The 20,012-nt window shown below is 40.8% G+C and overlaps 1 protein-coding gene across 3 annotated transcripts in view; it reads left to right on the plus strand.

Annotated features, from left to right (window-relative positions):
* LOC311501086 (sodium bicarbonate cotransporter 3-like) overlaps positions 1–17,736 on the plus strand; it is a gene marked incomplete at its 5' end in the record, with an annotated part of 36,729 nt that extends 18,993 nt beyond the window's left edge. The window contains 19 exons of one of the 3 annotated variants that reach the window (XM_084562748.1): positions 2,301–2,416; positions 3,189–3,346; positions 3,637–3,724; positions 3,876–4,022; positions 4,381–4,487; positions 5,810–5,984; positions 6,952–7,085; positions 7,209–7,454; positions 8,312–8,417; positions 8,616–8,777; positions 9,224–9,337; positions 9,961–10,122; positions 10,892–11,143; positions 11,332–11,400; positions 11,660–11,833; positions 12,015–12,152; positions 12,955–13,055; positions 13,948–14,064; positions 15,455–17,736. In XM_084562748.1, coding sequence (XP_084418874.1) covers positions 2,301–2,416; positions 3,189–3,346; positions 3,637–3,724; positions 3,876–4,022; positions 4,381–4,487; positions 5,810–5,984; positions 6,952–7,085; positions 7,209–7,454; positions 8,312–8,417; positions 8,616–8,777; positions 9,224–9,337; positions 9,961–10,122; positions 10,892–11,143; positions 11,332–11,400; positions 11,660–11,833; positions 12,015–12,152; positions 12,955–13,055; positions 13,948–14,064; positions 15,455–15,536 — 2,648 coding nt within the window. In that variant the 3' untranslated portion in view covers positions 15,537–17,736. The remainder of the gene's footprint in view (positions 1–2,300; positions 2,417–3,188; positions 3,347–3,636; positions 3,725–3,875; positions 4,023–4,380; positions 4,488–5,809; positions 5,985–6,951; positions 7,086–7,208; positions 7,455–8,311; positions 8,418–8,615; positions 8,778–9,223; positions 9,338–9,960; positions 10,123–10,891; positions 11,144–11,331; positions 11,401–11,659; positions 11,834–12,014; positions 12,153–12,954; positions 13,056–13,947; positions 14,065–15,454) is intronic. The other 2 variants (XM_084562746.1, XM_084562747.1) reach the window with 2 other exon arrangements.
* Between the last annotated feature and the right edge of the window lie 2,276 nt (positions 17,737–20,012).

Here is a 20,012-nt window from a genome sequence, read left to right on the forward strand (position 1 = left end):
CCAAGCAGTGTGAGTTTATTATTAGACTGTGTGCATTTGTGTACGTACGTCTGTGTTTGTTTCACTCTGGGAATGGCTCCATTTCAAAGTATGGGTCATCAGAAGCAGCGTTCATTTGCTGGGAGCTGAATCTGAAAGGTTGGGGCGGTCTTATTATAGTGCCTGAGCTTCTGTAATTGTACCCTCTCCTTGGAAAATGCTCAGCATAAAGAGGCAAGCATCGTGACATCAGTGCGGGGTTTCTTCAGACCTTTAAAACCTTAAATAATTACAGTTCGTAATGTGCTCTGGTGTTTATTGTCGCTTGTAAAAACTGCATTGCAGTGCACTGATGATTTAAAATACAGATTCACTTTCCATTGAACAGCAGTATAGTATTAGACAGGAAAAAGCTCTTTATGTGTCAGAACAATTTGGCTGGATGCCGGTTACTGGCTCAAAGGTTGCAGATGAAGGATGCAGTGATATGGAGTGTTGTAATGGCTTGGCACAGACTACATGCTATTCATAGTGTATACATACATGCCATGCACAAGTATAAAGTCATGTGAAATACCTTTACTGGTACACTTGCAGCATGTTCGTATAGGTCCCACTTGAGGGTTTTTCAAGTCTTCTCTTTAATGAAACAGAACATTTTAAAATGACTGGATCTGCATGTCATGTTAGACTAGTCTAATAACAAATGTATGTCTGCTTGTAATCTTCAAATTTCTCTTGATAAATTATAGAAAGAGCTATAGATTATCAGGACTTGACTAATAGTTTCTCTTAACCTTTTATTGGAAAAGCAAGTCCAATGAAAAGGTTAGAAATTTTGTATAATTTGATTTATTTATGGAACTCTTTTGCATATGAATGAGGTAGGGCTGTGACGCAATGTGCAGGCTGGTATGGGAGAGCATTCCAGGGCTTAGCCTTCCTGAATGAAGTGTGTTGGCGGACACAACCTAAGCTAATCCCTCCCATATTTCTAGAGGCTTTGTCGGGTATGTGAGCAATCATGCTCCTGTTCAGCAGTCATAGCTACGCAGCATCCCCTGGGGTTACTTCAGGGTACAGGTCAAGGGTATGGTTCAATGGCCAAATCACATGTTGGCAGAAATGGCACATTTTATTTTTGATTTATAATTTATCAGAAATGTAAATGTGTCTTACTGCTTAAGACTTCTTAAGTGTTTTCATTCATTTGATGTTTGGATGTTCAGTTCTCGATTGCTGAAGGAGTTTCTTCAGATGTGGAAAATAAGAAAAGAAAGAAAACCTGGTAAAAGAAGTGTTCCTTGAGAATTTCAGAGGATAGTAGAGGCTATCCTCTGATTCAGACACATTTGTCCCTCATTTCATCGCTCTCTCATGTCACCTGAAGTGCTAGCGTTTCCTGTATCTGGTATGGCTCAAATCAAATAAGCAATGTTTAAACGTGCAGCCTGTTAGACACAGCAATATTGTATTTTCAACACTTGAAGGTGCTGAAGTCAGAGAAAGGTGAACTGTCAGAAATATCAGTCACATCCACTCATGTTTTGCTCAGAGCTGACATAAATTCGAGCTAAGCAGGACTGACTTAAGTGCCAGGGAATTGAGCTCAACAGACGGGGAGCAATCAGGAACAGTGCTGTGTGAAATTTATCGTCTTCCCTGTGGAGAGGCATCACGGTATTGCTGCTCTGTGTCAAATTATCGCATCTAGCAAGTGATGGTTCCGGCGAAAGATATCATTTTACATGCAATTACACAGCAAATCCTGCTATTTCAGCTTGTCTGACTGTTGAATTTTTATCTGTTGACCATAAATACTCCTGGTTTTCATTTTAGCTATTTAAATACATACATTTAACTACCCGGGAAAACGATAAGCTGCAGTAACAGATCCAATTTAAGTGCAGAAAGAAATTTGTCATTCAAACTGTGTGTTGAAGCTGGTACCAATATGAAACCTTAAGAAGTGAACTGAGAACATTCAGGTGCAATTTACCTAGAGAGCGTATATCACCAATCACTGGCGATGAGGTTAAAAACACCCAAAATGAATAACTTCAAGATTTGGTATAAGGCTTGCCTCCCATTTGTTGAGCCCATACTACAAAAGCCTACAAATACAATTACCTGGAACTTTGTTTCTTTGAAGTGTACATCTAAACAGAGAGAGAGAGAGAGAGAAAAAAAACAAATGGCATGTAATATTTTCATACATCACAATATGCATTTCATGATGTCTCCTGGTCATTGCCCCCCCTCAAGTACTCACACAGTGTCTGTCACTGCTTTGTCTCTTTCCCTTCTCCTGTCCCTCCCAGGACCACTGGTGTCTCCTCACTCTCTCCCAAACAATCTGGGTGGCAACAAGGCAGTGGAGAGGAGGCCTTCCAAAGTAGGGGTCAGTAGAGAAAGCAGCAATGTGGACTTCAGCAAGGTAAACTAACCAAAGTACTGAGCACAGAAACAGTCCATTATGGTGGAAGGGCCCATCATCAAGTCCATAATGTCTTCAGTGGCCTGTATTAAATACAGCCGCCATGAGAGCCACCATCGCATAGAAATCAGCCCATTTTTTTCTGGGCTCAGTTAGAGGCATCTTTGCTCCACCTGTAATAAACCACTAATAAATGATCATCAAAGTGCGAATCACACATAGTTATGTAACTGTTTAGTTTTGAAAATCCGCCTCCTTCGCATGGCTTCAATCCATTCTAACATTTTGTAGTTCCTCATCCATTAAATAAAATGGCAGGCTGCCATAAGTAGTTATCATTATACCACCATCCATCACGACTGCCAAAAAATAAGGTGCAGTCTTTATGTGAGTCATAGCATATAAAAGAGGGATGAGGGCACCAGCTTTCTAAATGGATAAAAATATGCTTGCCATGCTCAAATTTGTATTTAGTATTGCAGGTAAAAGAGATCTTTTTGGAGAACATAATATCACAAAAACTGACGATCTTTGCTCAGTACTGTGTAGTTCTTAACCAGCTGTTCCTGTGTTTCCTTCATTATCCTAACCCACTAATGACCTTCTGCCATCCTTTAGATTCCCATGTCTTCATCTCTTCACATTTGTGTATGTTTGTTCTTCCAGCAGCCTTGTCTCATTCTGAATCACAACTCGCTCTTCTTTGTCTATCGCTTTCCTTAACTATTAGTATCAATCAGTATATGTAGTTATGTCGTTTTGTTGATTTCAGGTGGACATGAATTTCATGAAAAAGATTCCTCCTGGTGCTGAAGCTTCCAATGTGCTGGTGGGAGAAGTGGACTTCCTGGAGAAGCCCATAATTGCATTTGTGCGACTGTCCCCTGCAGTCCTTATCACAGGCCTCACTGAGGTGCCTGTGCCCACAAGGTACAATGATTAGGAATTATATAATGTCAGGATGTAGACTTTGATTCCAATAAGAAGTTATTAACTAAGCCGCCCACTTCGACAAGTTATTAGACTATGGCAGCAGTTTAAAGCAAGCTAAGAAAGTAATTTGTAAAAGCCTTTATCACATTAATCACATGGGATTAATATAACCTTGGGATTCAGACTGTGGTTGTTTGTCGTTAAATTCACTGATATACAGTAAATACTAATGACAAGAGTATATACTGTTAATCAGTGAATTTAACAAATGTGTGACTTGTCCGTAGGTTTCTTTTCCTGCTTTTGGGTCCTCATGGTAAAGGACCACAGTACCATGAAATAGGCAGATCCATGGCCACACTAATGACAGATGAGGTGAGAATATTTGGTTTGCATTTTAGTTGAATATTACCTCTCCTTCTGCACAAAGGGATTTTGACAGTACTGTGAACACATCAATACATTGTTGCAGTGCAGGAAGTCAAATGACTATCTTATCTTATCTTATGTCATTATCGTTATCTAGATTTTCCATGATGTTGCATACAAGGCCAAAGACCGGACTGATCTGCTCTCTGGAATAGATGAGTTCCTCGATCAGGTGACTGTCCTGCCTCCTGGCGAGTGGGACCCCACAATCCGAATTGATCCCCCAAAAAATGTCCCATCTCAGGTCGGTCAATTTCTGTATCAAAGCTTGCGTAATGTATACTTAGAGAATGATGCATTAATCCACATGTTGATGAAATATCACTGTACAACTGATAGAGAAATTGGCCAGGTGCCCAGTCATTAACTATTCTCTGAATAGAGTATACACATACCTTGAAGTGTATAAAAGCTTGTACACAACATCTGTCACATTTCTGTAGATGTTTTTGTATACCACACCATGCTTCACACCACTATAATAACAGTGAGAGTGCCCCCTATGGACCTAAAGCATCATGACAAGCAAAGGAAGTGCAATGCATAGATCTACATTATATTCATATCTATTATATTTATGTAAATGTCCTTTTGACGTACAGATGAAGAGAAAGAGACCATCCCAGGCCAACGGCACTGCATCCCCAGCCGGAGAGCTGGAAAAAGAGGAGGACCATAATGCAGGGCCTGAGCTGCAGAGGACTGGGAGGTGAGTATCGTACATTTTCTTGGCAGACGATTGACTTTAAACATTTAGCAGGCTTTACTTAGTCCAGTATGATTAATATCACCTAAGTTAACAGTTAAAGATAAAAGAGTGTCGTAGCTGAAATACAATAAAAGAAGAGTAGCTGAGGGGACAAAGAAACTGAATTTACCTTCTTGCCAGGTATGTTACACCTACAAGTTGATTGATGTCTAGGTGCAAAATGATAGCATCCAATTCAGTGAGAGAATGTACAATACAAGCCTCACCCGAGAGATCTGTCCTCTTTAGTTACAAAGATTTATTTGTGGTTATAATCCTGAGAATGATCTTACTGTAAATGCTCTAAATTGAGAATTAGTTGACTTACAAGACATTATCCAAATTATTTTTCTTTAAGCAGCACACGTCAACTGTGATTGCTCTATAAACAAGTGTTCAGTGAAAGATATCACAACTGAAATGTATGCAATGCGGAAACAATTGTAATGTATTTGAGCGCATATTTCTGCTGCAGTCTCAAATCCAGACATTTCTGGCTAACTGATGCTGAATCTCTAGAGCCCCGGCCACACAGCAAGGAGAACGTGTTTATTTGAAACCGCCGGCAGACACACTCGGCGCACATACACATCTGTTGGGAGCCACTGTATTATTTACAGATTCTTTCTCCTTTTCTCACTACTATAAAAGGCTTGTGCTATGAGCGAGTGTAAGGGAGCGCAGGAAGCTAATGTAAAGAAAGCACCATCAGAACCATGGGCTCTATAAAAGAGACAGCAGGGGTTGTGGAGGCAGGCAATGGAGGTTATTCCAGAGGTGTGTGTGTGTGTGGGGGGGGGGAGAAAATGAAAGACAGCCTCACAGCAGAGCTATTGGACAGGTGTCAGTGAAAAGAGGGGTGAGAAATGGATTTCAAAAATAGATTCCCTCAAAATGATGCTGAAATAGAGAAAAAAAGGCTCAGTGAAAGAGAAGTAATGTTGTTTATTGTGTGTGTGAAAGCAAATGGCCCATTTTATAATAATTTGTACTCGGCAAGATTGGATAAAACATCATATTAAATTAAGACACTGTAAGCATGACTGTTCACAGGGTGACTGTGTTAAGACACTAGCACATGCACTTTGCTGTAATAAGAATCAAATAGTAAATCAGAAGTTATTTCAGTTTACCCACTCTGGCTGTAATCTGGACAAACCTTTGCTACCTTCTGATGTATCATAGAAGAATAATAGTTTCATATGAGTTTAGTTTTCTGACCCTAAATGTGGCATATCCACTATCCTCAAGTTCATGTCTGATTAAAAATGTTCCTCTCCCAGGATTTTTGGAGGTTTGATTCTGGATATAAAGCGGAAGGCACCCTTCTACTGGAGCGACATTAGGGACTCACTCAGTCTGCAGTGTCTCGCCTCCGTCCTCTTCCTCTACTGCGCCTGCATGTCCCCGGTCATCACGTTCGGAGGTCTGCTTGGGGAGGCAACAAAAGGCAACATAGTAAGTCATAAAGCTCGGCACTTAAAAGTCAGATTTTATGCTTTGAAATGAGAATTATGAGCAGTTACTACTGTCATCGACTGTATGCTGTGATGGTATTGTGACTGACTTTAAGCAGTTATCCTGAAATCATCATGTTAAGTCACAAAATGTAACCCGCTATTGGTTTTTCCTCAATCAGTATGTGCAAAATGACCCCGTGCAACAGTGCTGACAGTATAGTCAAATAAGAAAGCCTTGGCACCCACAGTTTCTTCGTATACATCTTCAACAAAACAATAATAATACAATAGAGTAAGACTCAGATGGCAGATGGGACCAGATACAAACACCCACGCACGAACGCATCCATCCTTCCACATCTAGCAACATGTAGATAAATATTTTCTAAGACGGAGAAGTAGGAAGAGGAGACAAGGAAAAAAACATTGCATGTCTAAAAGAATTAATCAGTACTTTATAATAGATAGATGACAAATAAAAACTGACTGTATTTGTCTTTGCCACATTATTAATCATTAAGTGTCAGTGTCACTCATGTCAAATCATTTATCAAAGTTGAGCTTCATTTCTCTTTTCATTGCTCTCTCTCTCTCTCTCTATCTGTTCTTCTCTCCCTTTTATACAGATGTCCTTACTAGGCTAGGGACTGTTGGCGTAGACGCCGCCTGTGTGCTGGTGTGTGTGTAATGTGTCTAAGTAAACCCAGTATGCAAGGGCTGTGCAGAGACGTTGCTTTGGACAAGTCAGCAGGGTGGAAACATTTGACCAGTTTATCTAGCCGCAGACGCAGCCCAGAATGTCTCTTTAATCAAAACTCTCCGTGTTCTGCTTGGGGGTCTCTCTCTTCCTCGCCTGTTTCTTTACTCCTTCAGCCTTTCCCTGTCTATCCTCCTTTGTGGGGTTTAACTTCCCCCGTCATCCCTTTCATATTCCCTCACTCCAGCCCTCTCCTCTGTTCCTACAGAGTGCCATAGAGTCACTATTTGGGGCCTCACTGACAGGAGTAGCATACTCCCTCTTCGCTGGCCAGCCCCTCACTATTCTTGGCAGCACGGGGCCTGTTTTAGTGTTTGAGAAGATCCTCTTCAAGTTCTGCACGTGAGTTCAATGAAGATCACTAGTTGTAAAATAGTGATACATAGAATTATATGTGGATTCTTAAATTTAATTGGGCCCTAATGTCTATATGTCTACCTCAATCCATTCTCTTTGTGTTCCCAGTGACTACGACCTTTCCTACCTGTCGCTGCGGACCAGCATTGGTCTGTGGACGGCCTTCCTGTGTCTTGTCCTGGTGGCCACAGATGCTAGCTCGCTGGTTTGCTACATCACCCGCTTCACAGAAGAGGCCTTCGCGGCGCTCATCTGCATCATCTTCATCTACGAGGCTCTAGAGAAGCTCTTTCACCTGGGAGAACACTACCCTGTAAACATGCACAACGACTTGGACAACCTGACCTTATATTCGTGAGTACCGTGATTAAAGTTGCTTTATCAAAGTTTCATTTTATTTACATTTTGAACTAGCAATGAAATAGGGAATTCCTTGTCAACTATCCATACTATTTTCTTATACAGCAACAACCGTTTCAGCTATACTAGTTTTTATCTTGTTTATCTATATATTTATAGATTAAATTTTTCATAACGTGATGATTTTTTTAGTTTTATTGACCTGCACTTGATCATTTATTACCATTATTTCTCAGTGGGCTGTATGTAAGCATGCTAATATGATAACATTACTATGAAGTCGGCTGGTTTTAAATAAACACTTATTTCAAGCAAACATTTTTTCAGTTTAATGAAAATGGCAGCCAGTATTTTCACACTAGCTTGACATCTTTGATCCCTTCAGACTAAAATGATGGATGTCTGAGAATCCATGCCTCACATAGAGTTACATTTTATGGAATATAATTAGGTAATGTATTCCTCATTAATGATGTAGGCTACTATTTCATACCCTTAGTCCATCAGCTGTTACTCAGAGTGTTAATTGTCATGACCCAGGCCGCAGATTAACAGAGGTGCCTGTGGATATGACTGCGGTCAGTGATTCACTTAAATAGTTTTTCATTAAGAACACACTGCTCTTGTTGCTGAAAACTGTAATTGTAGTGCCTTGGCCTGTTCCCAGCAAATGCCGTGCCTAGAGCCTACATTAAAATGATTGCCTTTCCATATAATTTAAAAAAACAACTGCAGTCTGATTTTCTGCAGCCTGCATTTTTATGTTCGCTTTAAATCAACCTAAACATTTTCTTTGCAGAATCAAAGTAAATTGATTGCATTTGGTTAATATTGACTATTTTTGTCTGTAGGTGTCAATGTTCTTCACCTGCCAATGTCTCAGACCAGCTCATGGATCACTGGAACCGGACAGGATACAGCCCAGACTCTATTCCATGGAGCAGCCTCAACGTTTCGGTGAGATAAGCTCACAGTGACCTCTAGTGTCATAAGCAGTCATTACAACCACGGTCACATTAATAGGACGTGTTGATCTAGGCCTAGGATCAATAATTCATACAGATTCAGTCAAAAGGAGAGAGTAAACTAGAAACCACTTTATAGATAATTAAACATTCACAGTACAATAATAGTTCTATACTTTCTTTTCTCTAGACGTGCAAATTGCTCCACGGGGAGTTTGTGGGTCCTGCTTGTGGTCACCATGGGCCCTACATCCCAGATGTCCTTTTTTGGTCCATTATCCTCTTCTTCACTACCTTCTTTTTGTCTGCATTCCTTAAGCAATTTAAGACCGAGAGATACTTCCCCACTAAGGTGAGAGGTTGGGCTGTGTACTTTATGTCTGTTCTACCATTATTAAAAGCACAAAGGTAACTTATAACTACAGAGACATTTTTACTGTATTATATTGATACATCTGAAACGCCACATTTGAATAAGAGTACTGTGGGTACTGTGGGTAGATCTAGCTAAAAGCTTCTCACACTATGTAAATGTTTACATTGCATCAGTTATTAATATGCAGGAACAGTCTCATGCACATAAAGAAAAGATCTTCTTGCTTCCTCCCACACACAACCAGCTAGTCCTGTTATCACTTGGCGTGGGCAGGTGTTGCTATTGTGTAAATGTTACATTCTACTGTTGACAGTAATCATTGCTTTCTTTGGTGGGTCTTGACCTACAACAGGAATGTGTTGTCGAGCACTTCAATAGATGTAAAACAAAGTGACCTACAGATCTTGCTTGTGTGTGTTTAGGTGCGTTCCACTATCAGCGACTTTGCTGTATTTATAACCATCATGGTCATGGTGTTGGTGGACTATCTCATGGGAATCCCCTCTCCTAAACTGAATGTTCCTGACCGCTTTGAGGTAAGCACATATCACACTTTGTCTGTCTTGATGCATGAATATTCAAATGAGAAGGGGACATTCAGTACATAGACACAACATGTAATACTGGGTACGGACGACCAGAGTTTCAATTAATATTAAACATGTTTGATATTTAGGATTTAAAATCGGGATGATTACATTTCTACCACCACATTAATCAATGACAGAAATTAGTCTACATAGACATTGAGCAGCTGTTGAGCAAAAATAAACATGCTAACCCTCAATGCTAATGTTAGCTAGCATACTGCTGTAAACAGAAATTAATACAGGTCATCACAACCTCACCTCAAGTTTTATCTTTAAATAAATGTCACGTTGACCGTCTCGCCCATCCGCCCAAACACACGTGTTTAGCCTTCCGCTTTGTTTTTTCACACTGCAAAGTAATAAGTGACAGTTAGTTCTTCCTGTGTTTTTTTTTACTGATTAGCAAACCAGTTTACAGTTTTATAACAGCCATCATTCAATGCTCCTTGATGTGCAACCATTTCTCCTTAAGTGTGTGATGCAACCTGACTATAAAGTCTTGTAGTCTGGGCCCAGCTTAAGAGGAGTATTCTCAAATATGTTTTTATGCATTTTTTTTTTCTTGGCAGCCGACTTCAAAGAACAGAGGCTGGCTGATGGACCCATTAGGAGGCAATCCCTGGTGGACGCTGCTGGTGGCGGCACTTCCTGCCCTTCTCTGCACCATCCTCATCTTTATGGACCAGCAGATCACTGCAGTCATCATCAATCGCAAAGAGCACAAGCTGAAGGTCAGACCTACCTCTGGAGATGAACCTGTGGTGGTGTTTTTTTTATCTTAGAGCTATACATCTTTTCTGTGTGTGTTTGGTATCCTGAATGTCTTTGCAACTACTGAATTTGCAAACAGTGCCCATCTCTTCTGTAATATCCAGTGTTGCACAGTAGTGAAGAAAATTTAAAGTGCTTCCAAACATGTCATGTTAAACTGATTCAGGCTAGTTATGTATAAAATACCATCCACCAACTGCCAACTCAAATGCTGCAGAATCAGAATTAGTTTTCCCAAATGCAGGATTCTTTGTTGACAAAGCAAATAACTTATAGGCCTCAGTGATTGAACATAAACTGTCCTCTAGTTGTACCATGTTTGTAACAGCTATATGAAATGTTAACTGCATCTCTAGATAGATTTAGACTCTCATCTTTCTGCTAATTTGTACCACCTCCATCTTGCTCTCTTTCTGTCAGTCTGTTAACAAACCAACTGTAGTCTTTCTGCTCCTCTCTAATTGTCTGTGACGCTCTCATCTCTTATCACTCCTCTCTCTCACCCTTTCTGTCATCCTTAATTAAGTCTGAAGCCGACACATTCTCCGTGTTCATCTCGCAGCAATGTTTCAAATTTCCTTTTCGGTACTTGTATGCCTCCCTGCTACTATTTTAAAATAATTAGAACCCACCTTCAAACTTCATAAGAGACCCTCACGATGTTTGAAAAATCATGCATTCTGAACTTATTTTTATAATTTCGTTTTTGTTTCCTTGTGTCTCCTGCAGAAAGGCTGTGGCTATCACCTGGACCTAATGATAGTGGCAGTGATGCTGGGCGTGTGCTCCATCATGGGTTTGCCATGGTTTGTGGCGGCAACCGTCCTCTCCATCTCCCACGTTAACAGCCTGAAGGTGGAGTCTGGATGCTCCGCGCCGGGAGAACAGCCCAAGTTTCTGGGCATTCGAGAGCAGCGGGTCACTGGGTTTATGATCTTTGTCCTCATGGGTTGTTCCGTTTTCATGACATCAGTGCTCAAGGTGAGATGGGATGATCACTGGAATAACATTAAATCATAAACAATGTGTGTGATATCAAATGTCAGGCATGCTTCAGATATTTTCAGTTATGTCCTAATGTACCTTAAAGCGACCTGTGTCATGTTAGCGTTTCCTTTCATGCACTGTAAGGTGAATAATTTACGCTGCTTCACTTCTGCTTTCAACAGTTCATCCCTATGCCCGTCCTGTATGGAGTCTTCCTCTACATGGGTGTCTCTTCCCTCAAGGGCATTCAAGTAAGACTCTGCTCTGGCCGTCTTTGAAGATAATAAGCTCTTGCATTGAAAGCATAACAGCAGTCATGAGCTGTTAGTAAAAACATGTTTGCCTACCACAGTTCTAAACCTTTGATCGTAATTCAGAATACATAAAAGCTTTTGTGTTTCCTCTTCTCAGTAATGTCTGGAAATGTGTCCCTGAGCCTTGACTCCTACTTCCCAGTGCTTTTCATTAAAACTCTTTCACTTAGCCTCTGTGCTCTTGTACCCTCTATAGTTCTTTGACAGAATCAAACTGTTTGGCATGCCTGCCAAGCACCAGCCTGATCTGATCTACCTGCGATATGTGCCGCTGTGGAAGGTCCACATCTTCACCCTGGTTCAGCTCACCTGTTTGGTACTGCTGTGGGTAATCAAGGCCTCTGCAGCGGCTGTAGTATTTCCCATGATGGTAATGACTTCACAATTACAACATGAGACAATAAACGTGAAACAAACAGATAGAACCTCAGTCATTCATCCACTAAAGAACATTTAAGAAATGTTAAGCATGATTGGATTGTTTTTCATTTGATTTTGTTTATATTTAATGTTGTGAAATCTGTTATTACATATTTTTCGTCTGTCTCCAGGTTCTTGCTCTGGTCTTTGTACGGAAGCTTCTAGACCTTTTCTTTACCAAGAGAGAGCTGAGCTGGCTGGATGACTTGATGCCAGAAAGCAAAAAGAAGAAAGAGGATGACAAGAAAAAGAAAGCACGTGAAAAGCTGGTAATACATATTCTATGGTTTATTTGCTTTTTGTGTTAGTAAAGGTTACTAGTTAGATTCTAGTAAAGATGAGCTTTTTAGTTGTTTTCTTTTAATGTTAAGTTGATTTTCCACTGCGACATCCAAATTAAAAAAAAAAAATATCAAAAAAAAATCACTCCTCAGTAGCAGCTCCTTATTTGCGACAGCTTGATTCTGCCAAGTTTTATTTAATTACTGTGAGAGGCTGCTAGAAAAAAAAAAACAATCTTGTCAGGCTTCAAGTGAGGACCAATTGGCATCTTGTGAGAAACTACTGGCAGCTTTGGGTGTGTTTTAGGTTTCTGTGTTTAGGTGTCTTTTATGCTCAAATTTTACCCACAAAGCCCTTTCAAAAATGTTTCTAGGGTCGACATCTCATATGTTCTGTGTGCATTTTATGTGTAAACAAAGAGAGCGTCTAATTTATGTACATGTACATGTAAGGTGGGTCTGGATGTTGAAACCTGACTGAAAACAACAGACCCTCAGAAAAAAACAGTAGACTGGATGTTGCACAAATAATGGCCGTGTAAGCACTGATAGGACAAGGCGAGGGAGAACCCTTTGAATCCGATGTATCAACTTTCAATAAACACAACCACAAGAGACTCATGTAACAGCCAGTTCTACGCTACGGCCGTATATAAACCTAATCCAACAAGCCAGATATTAAACATTGTGTAAATATGAATAGAACTATAAGACACCAGTGATGGAGTATGTGCCTCACTGCAGTAATAACTGATTTGTGATGTGTGCTTTCAATGCTGTTTTCATCTAGCAGGCAGAGTCCAGGCTGCATGAGGAAGAAGAGATTGGACTAAAGGTCAACTTTGAAGACTCAAACCAGCTCAACATCCCTGTGAAAGCACTCTCAGGGCGGTGAGTAGAGCGCACTAAACAGCACACTTTGATCTGGCATGAAAGCAGAATTGTATCGCATACACTCAGCGAGTATGTATTTCAATGCATAACGTGTTCTATTCATATTCTCATCTACTGTGATATTATCATCATCTTGTCTTATGATCTGGCAGCTAAATACATTCTTATAATGTCCTAAAATTCATTATGGACCAATGTAAATGTAAATAGATACTAAGAGGTTTTACTTCCTCCTCAAGAAACCTGAGGATAAAATGCACATATAGTAAAAAAACAACAACTACGATGCACCATGTTGTCATGTACAACCTGAAATTGTCAATTTGACACTGATAGTCAGCTGTGTGTTATTATGTCCATCTTGAACAGATCATACAGAATAGGACTAGTGACCCCCAACCTCCCAATGGAAGAAGAGGTAGCAGGGCAGTGTGTCTGATGCAAAACATCTGACTCACATGGCTGCTTATTAACTCTGCTCACAGATTTGCAGACAGTTAGTGCATGGCTGAAACTGTCAGCCCTTAGACATTTTAAAAAAAAACACAAACACCGCTTTGTGTTTTTATTTTCATTTGGCCGATCTGTGATAAAGTATTTATCGAAACGGGTTTATTCTTGCCTAACTAACTAATAGTGTGCACTGTCACCTCTGAACTTTTGCCTAAAACGCCAGCACTTCTTAATACGTGTTAACATGGGTCGTTCTGTTTGTGGCCTGTCTGGTCAGCCGTGTTGTGCTGTTAATTTGTTTTAATCTGTATTTCATGTGCATGCTTGTGTCTGCTTGTTTGAACTGCCCAGCACTGAACCTCTCCCTCTGATTTGATGTCTACATGCCTGTCTTCTCTTTACATTTGTGTGTTTTTTTTTGCATTTTGGCATGTAGTTCTGAGTCTGACCCCTTGGTTGTAAATATCTCTGATGAAATGGCCAAAACCGCAGTGTGGAAAGCAGTGAACTCGAAAGCAGAGTCTTGTGTCCAACCAGTGAAGAGTAGTGGAAGGTAGCTATGCCATCTCCTGGAGTCTTCGAGAGCCGCCGCACCCGACTGCATTACTTTAATTTGTTGATATCATTTTCTACTAGGGACTACTACATGTTTTATGATTCTGCAAGATTATTTTCCAATCGTAATAAGTGATGCTGCTCAGAAGGCAGCTCAATCAAATATTCAAACAAACTGAAATTGGTACAGCGTTTTAAAAGTACAAGTGTTGAACGTTGGGTGAAATCTGTGCCAGCAAAGATGAGTATTCATTTTTTGTTTTGTATAAATCCTTCTGCAGCTTGCTGACAGCAATATATTTACTGCAAAATGGAATGAAACATAGTACAATCTTTTAATAACTTACAGGTCTGTGCAAAGGTTTTAGCCTCTCAAATTTGGGTTGCAGCTAAATCACACCACAGAGTCACCAATAGACAAGACATACTCATACACACACATAGGCCCCCTGCACACTTTGCAATAAATTAAGATGGCAGGCCATTATTTTTATGCATTACCTATTTAAAATGAGGTACAAATGATCATTTAGATTTGTTCTTAGCAAATCGAGCAGCTCAACCAGATGGTAACAATTCAAATAAACAGACAATGTGAAGCTTCTTAGAAAAACAACCCCTAACAGTTTATTATCTGTACCTTAGTAGCAAGGCCAAACGTAGAAAATGTAGAAGGTCAGAACATCTGAAGCATTTTGTTAAGGGAATTAAAGGATAAGCAGGCATTTCTCTGTCTTGGTGCTTATCCAGTCAGTCCACAGGTCCAATTTAAGATTATGGTGGAGGACACTGCCAAGATACTTATTTGTATTGGCTCTACATTGATAGATGCAGTGTTGCAGGGAATCAATAGACATAGTGTCAGGGAGGCATTTGATCAGTCCCAGGAAAACAAAACAAAAAAGTCTGAGAAGAGATTGTGTCTCCACCACAGAGATCTGATCACAGAGTCAGGCTGAGATTACATGAAGAGACAGAAGCAGCGGAGAAGTTCTCAAAAAGACTTGTAGCAACCTACCTGCCAAGTAAAACCATGTGACAAAGGCCGGCCCCATGAATTAATGATGTAACTCTGGTTGTTTACTGTACTCTGTAGTGTTAATTGCTCGGAAAAGAAAAACCTGTTCATTGCATTCATTTAATTGCTGAAACCTTTGCACAGTTCTGTATGTTCACAAATTTTGTGCATATTTTAACAGTCCTCAAATAAGCCCATCATCACCCAGGTGTACTGTAGGTGGTAAAATCTTGTTCTTATCAGTAATTGAGCACCATCACCCAGCTACCAGCCAAAAAAATCACACATTTGCAGTCGCTCTCCACCCTTAACACCTCCATAAATCTGCACCGGCGCTCATCTTGCCTCCAATTTCTCCGTCTCTGAACAGCCAGGAGAAGGTGGCCTGCGTTAGGGTAGACGTCAGCCCGGACACGCCTGGGAAAGACTCCGCCGCCGAGACCTTCCTGTGATAGAGAGGAGGCCCTCCTCCCCTCCTGATATCCTTCTCCCTCACAACACTTGACGGGCACCATCTTAGCGGCAATAGGGGACACCGAACGGAGTAGCACAACCTGTCTACACAGCTACAGTTTTCAGGGCGGCAGACGAGCTCCCCCCAAGAAGGATGCGAGTCCTTCTCCACTCAAGTCCTGAAGTACTACATATACACATGGTTGCCAAGATGCACCGTGGAGCGCACATCTCCATGGGATGAAGGAATTCTGCTCTTACTGCCCACCGACACTTACTGTTTAGCAATTCTCTTAATCTAGCAATTTCTTTCCCACCCGATATAAACCAATGATGCCAAAGGAAGGGGCCTCACTGATGGGGATCTTGGATGACGTGAAATGAACTTTTTAACCCATTGTGTATTTTAACTTTACTTTTACTCTTTTTAGATGGTACCGTTTTTGGTTTATACTCCATGGGTTTCCATGTATTTAAGGTCGAATTAAGACTAAAAGAAGAAACTACACCAGCTTCATTTGACTAAAGCCATTCAGGTACAGTCACATGTACAGGTACTGTGATTCTATTTGGTCCAGCACAGTAAGACAAACCAAAACATTCATATAGATACTGCTGCATCACACTACCATTACTACTGGATTTGTTTATCTCTGTTGTCTCCAGGGGAACACTCAGTATTTAAATTGCTGCTCTAAATTTGTTTTCACTGTTCATAGCGTATGTGTTTATATCATTACAAGTACTGTCTTCTGTGCTCTTTTCATGTTTAATATAGTTAGATAACCTTCTTCAGAGGCCATATGAAGTCTGTACTGTACAGTAAGCACTTTGCCAGTATAGTTTCTTACCTAAAACGGATTATAGCGTGTTAATAACAAAAGGTTTCTTCTCTTCCCACAGTGTTTATAGAGCTCAAGTCGTTCAAATTGTTGTCGTTCAAACAACTCAGGAATCTTAAGTGATTTCTGACTGTGGTCACTTGATTTTTTTTGTTTTGTTTTGTTTTTTTGTCTCAAGGCAGCGATAATTACCTGTCCACTGTATTCCTTTCGTCGCTGGCATATTTTAATAAATCATAAAATATAGTGAGGTGCAACATAAAAGAGAGAATATTTGTGACCCCAGTTAGGCGCACCTATTTTATACTGTCTGTATTATTGTTAATAACATTGTATGTGTGTGTGTGGTATAAAGATAAGTTGTTCAGCAAATCATTTTATGCAAAATATTTCTACTGTATATGTAAAAGAACTATTATATTCAAGGAGTATGTTCTTATTTTGCTACGTGCGGTCCTGTTTTAGCAATAAGTGTTCCATACTCTGCAACGTATGGACTCCTGGCGAGGAATAATTTGTGAAACGATGTCTGTGTCTGTTTCATTCGCTCCGTCTGTGTGTGTAGCTGCAGTGACAATACGGACAATAGCTTACGTGCCTTGTCGAAGCTCTTTATGTGCAAGTCTCGTACTGATGAAAATTTAAATGTCGGGGAACAGGTGTATGGGTACGCGCCATGGCACACGAGTGCCAAACACAGACCAACCAACCGGTGCACAGCTCTTTTGCAGAGGCTTGTGTCTGTCGTAGTGTTAATCCGTGTCCGTGTGAAAGTCGTAGCCTGAGCCGCAGACTCAAAACGATGTAGTTGGACTCCTCTTCCATTTACAGATGTAACTCTAAATACTCCCTGTGTGTGTGTGTGTGTGTGTGTGTTCTGCTGTCACGGCTCTAGTATTTGATCACAACATGACATCTCTGTAATCAATATTGAGGTACTTTTCTTTTTCAAATGAGCAGTGTATGTCAAATTATTGTGCTGTCAACATCAGAAATGAAGTTAATTTATTAGTAAGAAATGTGGTTATGTCGCTGCACACATGGTGAATCAATATTGACATTTAAATGTGAGTTATCAGTAGAGTCATCACAGTGAAGTGAACCTCAGAATGTTTATCCTAATTATAAAGACTCTATTTTACACGTCGTCCGCCTCACTTAAGATCTTGTGGATATAAATAAACGAACAGGTTTCTCAGCCTCTGTCATCGCACCAACGTCACTTGGTAACGAAAGGCATTCGTTTCCGATGCACAGACAACATCAGTGAAGCACATGGCGTCCTGTTGTTAGCTTGAATGATGACTTCTCTGTCATGACCGATTGTTGCAAAGCAATAAAAGTGAATACATGGTGATTGTCTTGTCTCTGAGGGAATATTTCCAATGAATACCACTGTTTTTTTTTTGTTTTTTTTTGTTCAGTTATCAGTGGGTGGGATATATTAGGCAGCAAGTGAAAAGTCTGATCCATGGAGGCTCGAACCTTTAAGGATCTGCTGCTAATGTTCAGAGTCTTCCAGTGGCCTCCATGCCTGGACAGCTCAGTGCTGTTTTGGTGGCAAAAGTGGGGCCTAGACAATATTAGGCTTAATGTTATGGCTGATCAGTCTATATTTGAGGTTGTGAGAGCTGTGCAAGTTTATGGTTTAACAGTCAAACATCATTCTCTGTTGTTTAAATGAGTCCTTATTTAAAAGGGCCTAAACTCTTTATTTGTCCCGACTTACTAATTTGATAAAAGCTGATCAGCCCTTTTCACAGTGTAGACTTTTGGCATTTCATGGCAGTAAAATCACAAGTGTGATCATGTGAAAAGCAGGCGCGCTCCATTTAAATCAGGCAAAAGGTTTAATGAGGATGACACACTGCCTGGCCAAGAAAAAGTCACCACCTGGATTTAACTAAGCAAACAGGTAGGAGCCTCCTATTGGATAATTACTGCATGGGTGATTATCTTTCAGCTGGAAACAAGTTATTTAACCCCAACTGATGCGATGAGTAGCTTCTCATTTCTTAAACAACCATGTCTAAAGACACATCCTGTGGTTGTGGAAAAGATGTTAATCTGTTTGAGAAGGGTCAAATCATTGGCATGCATCAAGGAGAGAAAACATCTAAGGAGACTGAAGAAACTACTAAAATTGGGTTTAGAACTGTCCAACGATCATCTTTGAGGAAGAAATGTGGTCTTAAATGTTTGGTGAAAACAAATTGAAGAAAAACAACAGTAGAACTCAGGGCTATGTTTAATAGTGAAAGTAAGAGCATTTCCACACGTAGCAAACTGAAAAAGGCTTCAGTTTGCTAGGGAGCATAAAGATTGGACTCTGGAGCAATGGAAGAAGGTCATGTGGTCTGATGGGTCCAGATTTACCCTGTTCCAGAGTGATGGGGGCATCAGGGTAAGAAGAGAGACAGATGAAGTGATGCACCCATCATGCCTACTGTACAAGCCTGTGGGGGCAGTGCTATGATCTGGGGTTGCTGCAGTTGCTCAGGTCTAGGTTCAGCAACATGTGTCCAAAGAATGAGGTCAGCTGACCTGATTTATTCATATTCCAAGATGACAATGCCAGGATTCATGGGGCTCAGATTGTGAAAGAGTGGTTCAGGGAGCATGAGACATCATTTTCACACATGGATTGTCCACCACAGAGTCCAGACCTTAACCCCATTGAGGATCTTTGGGATGTGCCGGAGAAGGCTTTGCGCAGCGGTCAGACTCTCCCATCATCAATACAAGATCTTGGTGAAAAATGAACGCAACACTGGATGGAAATAAATGTTGTGACATTGCAGAAGCTAAAGGCGGTCCAACAAGATATTGTGTGTGACCTTTTTTATTTTGGCCAGGCAGTGTACATTCACGCCTTCCGTCTCCGTCTCTCCGCCGTCTGTGTGGACTGTTCCTGCCTCGCCGTTCATTCTCTTCACCGCTTTCACACACTGTTAAAATCACTTCACTCTTTTGTCTTCTGTTCTATTTTCAAACTTTGTCTGAGCCAATCAGGGCCCACTCTCTTTAAATACATCGCAAGTCTGTCGCTCTGCCCTTTCGGGGACGCCTGTTATGCGGACCTCCTCCTCCATCTTCACCTCATCCAGGTTGTCCAGGGCGGCCTCATCTGACGCTTCCATCAGTCGGGTCTCCACTGCTTGTCATCAGATCATCTGATCAGCTCTTGTCTCCTTATTGGAACCAGTTGGAGGCAGATATTGTTCTTCTGCTTCACTGGCATCTTGAAACTAAATCATCATTAATTTTATTTGTTCTTCACCTGAAATCATCTGCTTTCCTCTCCTCAAGGGAAAAAAAGAAGAAATGTTTCTTGAGGTTGTCAGGGTAAAGACAAAAGGTGGCAGCAGAGATCTGTGGTGCACATCACCACCACCAGCAGCACTACAGATAAATACTGCAGACGCCTTGTCCCCTTCTTCTGCATCGTCTTTTGTACCTTGTACAGTTTCTGAGAGGAGCTGCACACCTGGGTTTCACACACACAGACATTTATCTGAGCGATTAAACCTCCTCTCTGAAGAGCGTGTAGGTGTGTTTGATTCACATTTCTCCCGGAAGTCCTTTAGGTGCAGAGCTTTTTCATTTAGTAGTTAAGAGCAGCTTTACTTTTGT

This window comes from Chelon labrosus (genome assembly GCF_963514085.1).
Source record: "Chelon labrosus genome assembly, chromosome: 16".
NCBI lineage: Eukaryota > Metazoa > Chordata > Actinopteri > Mugiliformes > Mugilidae > Chelon > Chelon labrosus.